At 35.9% G+C, this 9,604-nt stretch overlaps 1 protein-coding gene across 1 annotated transcript; it reads left to right on the forward strand.

The window, feature by feature from the left end:
• Positions 1–3,170: 3,170 nt before the first annotated feature.
• On the forward strand, positions 3,171–8,762 carry LOC113696952 (coniferyl alcohol acyltransferase-like). Its single transcript, XM_027216330.2, has 2 exons — positions 3,171–3,608; positions 7,785–8,762. The coding sequence occupies exons 1-2, from the start codon at positions 3,171–3,173 to the stop codon at positions 8,760–8,762; spliced, it is 1,416 nt and encodes a 471-aa protein (XP_027072131.1).
• Positions 8,763–9,604: the final 842 nt, after the last annotated feature.

Raw genomic sequence — 9,604 nt, forward strand, 5'->3', positions numbered from 1 at the left:
GTCAGTTTTGTTCTCAGAGAAAAAAAATTGCAATTGATCAGCCAAAACCAAATACATCAAGAAAGAAATCTTATACCATATAAAGTTACCATTGGTTTTCAATTACATACGCACGCAATATTACTTTAGGAGTAACGTTTAAATACGAATTGTACTAAATTGGCAAATTATAGAGGTTTAATTATGAACTAAATCGTATAACTAAAGGGCATGGTGCTATTTATCTTTATCAGTAACCCTTTACCTTTCTTTTTTTCTTTTTTAGTGTAAGTAGGAGGTTTCGATCTCGAGATTTCTCACTTACACTCCTTTTCCCATACTACCAAATCCCTTCCTTTCCCTCCACCTACCCCCCTCCAAGCCCTTTACCTTGAAGGAGCATCATGGTGCAAAACTCCAATCGATCCAATCATTTGTTTTTTTTTACGTGTAAATGGGAGGATTCAAACTTGAAATCTCTCACTTACACTGTCTTTATCCGAACCACCCACCCATCTCTCTCCCCAAAAATCCAATTGTTGATAATTAATTGCTCATAACTTGCTCATGCCTTGTGCACTCCAAATCTATAGGAATGGATTAATGTCTCCTCTACTATTGGCCGTAAATTGTTTCCTCACCTGTCAGCACTTCTAAATTTTTACTCACCTGTCATCACTTCTAAATTTAGATAATCAACAATATTGGTTCTTTGATCTTTTTCTCCAATTTTGTAGTTGGCATTTGGCTTCTTTTTGCAGTCCAAGTAATAGCCATGGCTACTTCCGAGTAGTGGAAGTGATGGAGCGATTGCCCTCCTGCTGTCGATCACCAAATTACACCAAAATCCTACTCTTCACTTTCTTTTTCATGCAGAATCTAATACCAACATTTGCCAAAAAATGACACCAAAAATGACTGGAAGATAGCAACATGTGCAACTTTTAATTAGGTGTCTTCTTTCATTTTTTTTTTCGCCCAAACCAAACCCAAAATTCACAAAAATACACATCGAAACAACCCTCATGAATCATAGGATGCAAACAGATTAACAATCTACAAGAAAAACATAGATAACCCAAAAATAAAGAGTCAAAGCCACCACATTTCGTAATACCAATTTCATGTGTTTAAACATGAAACAGTTGTGCATGTGTCTATGTGTGATGAGAGTGAAGAAAGAAAAAGTGGAATAATGTCTATTGTGCTTGCTATCAGTGAAGGAAGGAAGAGCTGTGTGCGGGAGAGGGAGAGCCGAGAGAGGTGGGAAAGAAGAGTGGCGTGTGAGAAAAGCATGGAATTGTGTGTGGTGGTCAGTTGTTTTGTGAGAGACTCAAGAGGTGAATTGGGGGTAAGGCTGCAAACGAATCGAACCGCTCGCGAGCGGCTCGAGTCAAGCTCGAGTCGAGTTCGATATTAATCGAGCTCAAGTCGAGCTCGAGCCGGCTCGAGTCAAACTCGAGCTCGAACTCGAGCTCAGAATATTAAGCTCGTTAGCTCGCGAGCCGGCTCGCGAGCTTGAGTATATATATATTTTTTTTTTATTTTTTTTATTTAATAATAAAATTACGTATATTATATATTTTTATTTATTTTTATTTTCATAGTAAAATTACGTATATATCCTTAATATTTTATTATTTATTAAGAAAAAAATATTATTTTATTTATTTTTTTTAAAATAAAATAATTATTTTTTATTTTTTTCGAGCTCGACTCGAGCTCGGCTCGACTTGATTCGAGTCGAGCTCGAGCTTGAAAATTGCCGGCTCGTCGAGCTCGAGCTCGAGCTCGAGCTTGGTAAAATTTAGTCGAGGCTCGGCTCGATTAGTTCAAAACTCGACTCGGCTCGGCTCGTTTGCAGCCCTAGTTGGGGGAGGAGGAATGGAAATATGAAAATTGTCAGCTTTGCTCCTGTAAAATGCACCTACTTTTCGGGTGCAACAAATTTCGTCCAAGTTAACAGAATAATTGAGATGAAAAAAAAATTTAATGGTTAAGATGAAAATTCGAAATAGTTTGATGGGCTACAATACACTTTACCCAACAAGTAACAACATAATTTCCGGAGCATTGATTAATACAAAGGGGCCTAAGCAGCTATTCAACTATTCCTCAAGGTTGGTGGTAAGCTGGGAAGCAAATTGAGAGACTTGTGGAATTGAGGTGAGGTGGCAAGGATGTGGCTATATTTCTGGCAGCAAATAGAAGTTTTATAGGGTTATATTTCTAGTATTGTGATTTTTTTTCAATAAGGAAGGAGTAGAATTTAAAAAGTAAAGATGGAGATTTAAATCCAAGATTTTTACGTCTGAGATTTCAGACTTGACCACTACACGAAGACCTTGTCAATGATTGTGAAATTAAATAGAAGTTAGTAAAAAAAATTTCGCAATAGACTGGTTATGATGATAGATATTTTAGCAGTTGACTAGACATGATAGATTTTTTAGCAATAGTCAAGATAGATATATCAGCAATAGAATATAAATTTTTGCACCACCAGACAAAGGCTATATCCCAGGGGACGTGATGTATATCACTACTACTAGTAAGTGTAACTCGTAGAAAAGTTGTTAAAGTAACTTCAGATAACTAACAAATTAAGTTCAACAATATTATAAAATTTCTCTAGCATTAATCTCAATCAGTGACTTTTAGGATAGTTTGAACCTGTCTGTCTCGTCCATAAATGCTCAGGTTGCAGTCCATCTCTTTTGTTTCCAACAAACAGTAGTACACGCGGATAATCTAACTATAACTCAATGCACATCAAAGAGAGTTTCACTCACTCAAGTTAAGGGGGAATCCACAAGACTTACCTATCCAGGCAATTGCTGACCGGAAGGCAACCTAGGTTGCAGTCCTTCTCTAACTTTGATTTTTATGCAAATAGGACTACGAAAGTACATTGTCTGCCTCCAAGTTTTTTTTTTCTTTTTCAAAGTAAGAAGTTGCATTATTGTAAGGTAAACCCGAAAATGCCAGACAAAACTACCACAAAGAACCTTAAAAGGCTTTTACAAAATGCACGTAAAAGTGGGGTCATTTGGTACCTACCAAAAAAAGAAAAGGTCAGTCCCTCGAACACCCCACCTTATATATTGTACACTTTCTATACACCACTTATATGATCCATCCATCAAAAGTAATCTCTGTTACTCTTTTGTGCCCTGTTCATCTTCAAGATCATGGGTTCTTGTGGTTTTCTAGTAAACGTGAAGAGAAGTGAGGTAGTTGCAGCAGCTTCAGCGCAAGAGCACTGGTTGCCCATGTCAAACCTAGATTTGCTCCTACCTCCTCTGGATGTAGGAGTTTTCTTCTGTTACAAGAAAAACAATGATACTACTAGTATCCCTGAGAAAAACCTCATGACTACTCCTACTGAAAGCATGGTTGCTGCCGTCAAGAAAGCTCTTGCTCAAGCACTTGTTTCCTTCTATCCTTTTGCTGGAGAAGTTGTCCAAAACCGCCTTGGAGAACCTGAGCTTCTTTGTAACAATCGTGGGGTTGATTTTCTCGATGCTTTTGCTGATATTGAGCTAAAAGATCTTGATCTCTATCATCCTGACACCTCCATTCATGGAAATTTTGTCCCATTTAAAAAGCAAGGAGTGCTTTCTATTCAGGTAATAATGTTTGAAATTCTTCATCTATATATAGTTTCCCCTCTCGAAATCCAATTCCCTATTCCCCAGCCAACAGCCCCCCTCCCCTTATTTTACTTCTCTTGTTTTATTTAACATTTTTTGCAGCAACCCTCCATGCAAGTTCAATTTTTTAAGCCTTTTTTTGTGAATTTAGCGACGGATCATATCCCTGCATGGCAGTCCTCACTCCGAAATTCATCATTTCAACCTTCAACTAGAGTTTTTCTTGCTCCGTTCCTTTGCATTGGATTATTTGGACCTCTGCTTTTTTAGTTAGTTTGACATTTTTTGTTTTCATAGTTCATACTAACGGTACTTAGATTCTCCCTTGATTATTTATTGATCTTCATTAGTTTACTTTTTTTTTTATCATTTTAGAGTTTAAGCTCTTTAGTGTAGTATGAGATTCTCGAAACAGGCAAGTGTTTAGCAAAACATAGGAGTAACAAAAGTATCCATTAAGACAAACATTATCTTCTCATGAGTTCAAGGTTCCAAATAATCACTACATCTGTCCCTTTGTAATTGACTTTGTTGAAATTTTAACAATGACTTTGTTGGAAGTTTAAAAATGACTGATAGAATGAATCGTGCAAATTAATTGCTAAGGCATTTAGATGTAATCCAGAGGTCACGAGTTTGAATTATTAATGAGTAGATAATTTTGTAATTAAGAGGTTACGAGTTCGAGTTATTGATGAGTTGATAAAGAATCGCAATTGATCCCTTTGCAGTGTAATCAGAATTCAAGAAGTGTTCAAACTTAGATCAGTGAATGGTTAGATTTTTTAATCATTAAGTGTTGTCAAATAGGCCAAAATTGGTTGTTTTAACTCCAAAAGCCCTGCCTTTGTTCCGCAACTAATTATACATTATGTTCATTTTTCACTTTACATAAAAATAAGGGAGAATTGTGTGGCTATTTTAAAATTTAAGGAGGTCATCTGATATTATGCAAAATTATAGGGGGTCATATGTAATTTACCCTTAATTTATTGATGGCTACTGGAAAGAGTTTCTTGACGCTGTAAACAGCAGATCTTTTACTCTATTGATGGCTTCTTCAAAGAAGAGGACAATAATATGTCAACATTTTCACAAAAAAAAAAAAAAAAAGAAGGGAACATTCTGCTACAATGGAGATAATTAAACGTATTGCTGAAGCTCGTATCTGACAAAGAATTATGTCTAGAAAAAAATATCTGAGTGAGTGTTTCGTCCTACGACATAGTCTTGTCCAATAAATTAGGGTCACAAGAGCATTGCACATAGGACGTGTCCGACAACTGACCGGCTCCGAAGATCCAGTGACAAGTGGCGCCAGTTTCGGCGCCCTAAGCATTTTTCAACTTACACATCAACCCAAATTTCATCTCATCCGAGTGTATCACACGCAACTGGCCATTTCATATATTTAAAATCCAAATAGTACATAAATTTAGCACCTTACACTCAAAATATATTTGGAGTTCAAATGCTATTTTTACTCTGTATGTTTAAGGAAAATTTTACGCTCGCTCTTGCTTCTGACGTGCCGGGGTATGTTTTATGAATTCTATCCAAGAATACTGGCAACTGATGGCTCTGTTTGGATTAGTTATTTTTGGAAGTGTTTGTCAAAAATTTTACTGTAACTGTGTATATGAAAAACTTTTACTGTAGATATTTTTTGGATTGTTTTTAAAGGTATTTTTAAAACATATTTTTGAATATTTTTATAATTTATAATTTTTTTGGGATATTTTTTTAAAAATTTTACACGACCCACCACTATCCATTCCCTTTTCCTCCCCCTCTCGCCTTTCTCTTCCTCTGCTCCTCCCCTCTATTTCCTTCCCCCTCCTCCTCCCTCTTTCCTCTCCCTTCTCCCTTCTCCCCCTCCCTTCCTTCCCCCCAACCCCAAACCCCTCTCTCGCTTGCGAGTGGTAGCTGCGACTTTAGCCACCACTCTAACTACGACCGAGGCTGCGACCAGATTTAATCGTGATTAGGAAGGTTGCAATCAGTCGAGGGGAAGGAAATTGGGAGGCAGGGAAAGGGAAATAAGAAAGGAGGAAGGAGAATGAGAGAGAGGAGGAGAAAAAATGGAGGAGAGAGGAAGGAAAGATGGGCGGAAAGAGAGAGGAGAGAGGAGAGAGGGTCATGGGTGTGGAGGTGGTGGCCGTGGTGGTGGAGAGTGATGGGTAGTTGTATATTTTTTTTGTATATTTGGAGTTATTTTTTATATATTGTATGGATATGATGTTTTTAGAGTTATTTTTTGTGTATTACTGTAGCATTATAAATGAAAAAATTATTTTTCAAAAAAGTCTGAATCCAAATAGAGCCGATGGTGTGATGATGACATTTGGGCTGTCATATTATTGTTTTAGCCAATGGTCAAAGTTAAAGATGGGTAACTTTAAACAAAATGTGATTTAGTAGTAATTAATAAAAAGAATCTATATCTATAGAATTTTGATTAATCTTATATATATTGATTGTACATATATTATTATTGTTGAATATTTGATAACTAATTTAAATTTTATATAATTGTCAAATATTTAACTGTGATAGTTTATATAGTATTAATATATATAAGATTAATTCATAAAATTTTCCTTAAACATATAGAGTAAAAATAGCATTTGAACTCCAAATATATTTTGAGTGTAAGGTGCCAAATTTATGTACTATTTGGATTTCAAATATATGAAATGGCCAGTTGCGCGTGATACACTCGGATGAGATGAAATTTGGGTTGATGTGTAAGTTTAAAAATGCTTAGGGCGCCGAAACTGGCGCCACTTGTCACTAGATCTTCGGAGCCGGTCAGTTGTCGGACGCGTCCTATGTGCAGTGCTCTTGTGACCCTAATTTATTGGACAAGACTATGTCGTAGGACGAAAATATCCTCTGCATTTGTTATCACTTTCACCAAAAAAATTTGCTACGACTCTTCAACATAATCTAAGGATAACGTCATTGCTTTCTTAAAGGATATGATGTTAATTAATTCAGATAAGGATGAGACGAAAGGCCGTTGGTCCAACAAAATTGTATGTCGTTATCAAAGTTAAATGACTTTGGAGCAAGTCAAATAACTTGGTCTTGTAACTAAAAGTTCTTGTTTGTTTTTACTTTTTACTTTTTCAATCAACATTTTTAAAGCCAATTAGATTTTAATAAGGAATAGCTATTTTTGTTGGTATGTTTCCAACTCTATGTTTTCTAACATGTTTGTCTGCATTTAACAACCATCCTAATACACTGGCCAATATCGCAACGGATCTTCTGTCCCACATCCTGTGCCACTTTTTATTATATTGCTATTTCTCCTTCATAAACATCATGTTTTAATTCTTTTTTGTTTCCTTGAGATCCAATAACTATTAATTGAGTAATACACAAAATTTAACAAACTCAAAAAAATCAAAATGCATAAAAAATGACATTTTTTTATGAATTTTCTGCTGTATTTTTTAATTTTCTATTATATATTACTTTTTTGAAACTGTTGTATTTATTTTTTACTTAATTAATAGTTATTGAATCTTAAGGAAACAAAAAAGAATTAAAACATGATGTTTATGTAAGAGAAATAGCAATATAATAAAAAGTGGCACAGAGAGTGGCATAGGGTGTGGGACAGAAGATCCGTTGCGGGCCAATATACTAAGTAAATTTATAATGCTATACTGTGTACTGTATACATATCATTTCTACACTAGCCATGTTTATATAATTCTCTTTTCTACTTTTCTTTTTTAATTTTATACTATCTTATTGTCCTATTCGTCTACTTGAATAGATTTATGCATGCAACTCTCATTTGGTTTTTTCCTTTTTCTTTTTAATCTCATTTGGTTATAATGTCTTAGGTGGTGAATACCTTAAAACAAGTTAGTTACTATTTCATCTTATTTTTTTCCATATCAACAACCTTATTTCTAAAGTGAATTTATAATTTGAATAGAAGTTATGCATGGTGCATCCAATCGAGTAATGTAAAACAAGCCTTCACACTGCCAGTGATGGAAACACATATCCCAAGTAAAAGACTTACCAAGCCAAGTTTTCAATTTTTTTTTTTGTTTGTCACAATTTCCTTCTTGTATTGTTTCCTAGGATGAGATTAACAGATGCAATGCATCAACTTAATTTGTTATACAGGTCACAGAACTCAAATGTGGTGGCCTAGTGATTGGATGCACATTTGATCACAGAGTAGCAGATGCTCATTCTGCTAACATGTTCTTTACAGCATGGGCAGAGATTGCTCAAGCAAAAGGCACTGCAACTTACACTGCACCATCCCTCAGGCGCTCAATGTTGAATCCCCGACGCCCTACTACCTACGATGCAGCAATCGATGACTTATACGTATTATTGTCATCTTTACCACCACCAAAAGAGCCGAAAGCTAGCGATGATCGCCTCTTGAGTCGCATCTACTACATAGAAGGGAAAGAAATCGGACAACTTCAATCCATGGCTAGTTACAATGGATGCAGAAGGACGAAACTCGAGTCTTTCAGCGCCTTCCTGTGGAAAACCATAGCAGAAGGGAGTTGTGCACAAATTAAAAAAGTTAACCTAGGCATTGTCGTCGATGGACGTAAAAGGCTAAAGGGGAGGGATAATGAAGAGAAAAAATTTTCCATGCAAAACTATTTTGGGAATGTGCTGTCAATCCCATATGCTGAAGCAAGTGTATGTGACCTCAAGGAAATGAATCTTGAAGGGGTGGCAGATATGATCCATGCATGCATAGAGGGTGCAAACAAGGAAGATCATTTCTTGGGGTTGATTGATTGGGTTGAGGAACATCGACCGCAGCCAGCTGCCGCAGCAGTCTATTTCAAAAATAGTGAAGACGAAGAAGCAATCGTGATTTCCTCAGGGCTAAGGTTTCCAGTGGCTCAAATGAATTTTGGATGGGGAATGCCTGATTTTGGATCCTACCATTTTCATTGGGGTGGCCAGACTGGATACGTAATGCCTATGCCAAGTGTGAGTAGAGAAGGAGATTGGATTGTTTACATGAATCTCTTGAAGAAGCATTTGGATATTGTGGAATCTAAGTCTGCTCATGTGTTTAGGCCATTGAATCCTGCTTATTTGAAGATGAACAAAGGCTGCTGGATGTAACTTTTCTCCGCATTGAGAAAAAACAAAAAGAAGAAGAAGAAGAAGAAAACAAAAGCAACTTTTCTCCACATTCCAAGAGAAAAGTTCTTTGGGTTTTAAATAAAGAGACAGAAACACCATTTTATGTATGTAGAGAGGTCCAAAATTCTCCACCATCAGCATATAGTAGTTTAAGGATGAAGTGATTGCATTTTTGCATGACTTCATCTTTAAATTACTAGAGTGGACCTATGTTTGCAATTAAGTCTTTTTCTATTAGTATATGTAGCGTCGTTACTCTTTGGAACTCAACTTTTTTAAATCTATATTCCTCACAAGTTCATATTTGCGTATACAAGTATACAACATCAAATTAAAGGGCAATCCTCAGAATACTAATTTAAAATGTAGCCACTAGCAAGAGACAAACATTTGAAGACAATAATGTCATTAAGCATTTAAGATCAAACTTGTCACATTGTGAACCTGTAATACTAGCTTTACACCACACTAGGAGGCATGGACCGCGCGTTGCGCGGTGGCAATTTATCATGAATGCCCATAAAGCATTTGTAATATGTAATATAATTTGAAAAATAAAAAAGAAATTGACTTTGTTAGATAACACAAGCCAATTACTAATGCACATCAACAACATGACAAGCATTTCAAAAATTAATATACGGCCTCAAATCATCACAAACTTGTCAAAGAAAGCTAGATACATATTGTATGAGAAAACTTGCACCCTTTTCACATAGGCAGCATATACAGTTTGCCTTAGTAGCTAAAAAGAAGACTATTATGTTACATTTCTCTATTTTGACACTTGCTATAACGATTACATGCAACAGAAATTCACT

Source organism: Coffea arabica, chromosome 6e, assembly GCF_036785885.1.
Source record: "Coffea arabica cultivar ET-39 chromosome 6e, Coffea Arabica ET-39 HiFi, whole genome shotgun sequence".
In the NCBI taxonomy this organism is placed as follows: Eukaryota; Viridiplantae; Streptophyta; class Magnoliopsida; order Gentianales; family Rubiaceae; genus Coffea; species Coffea arabica.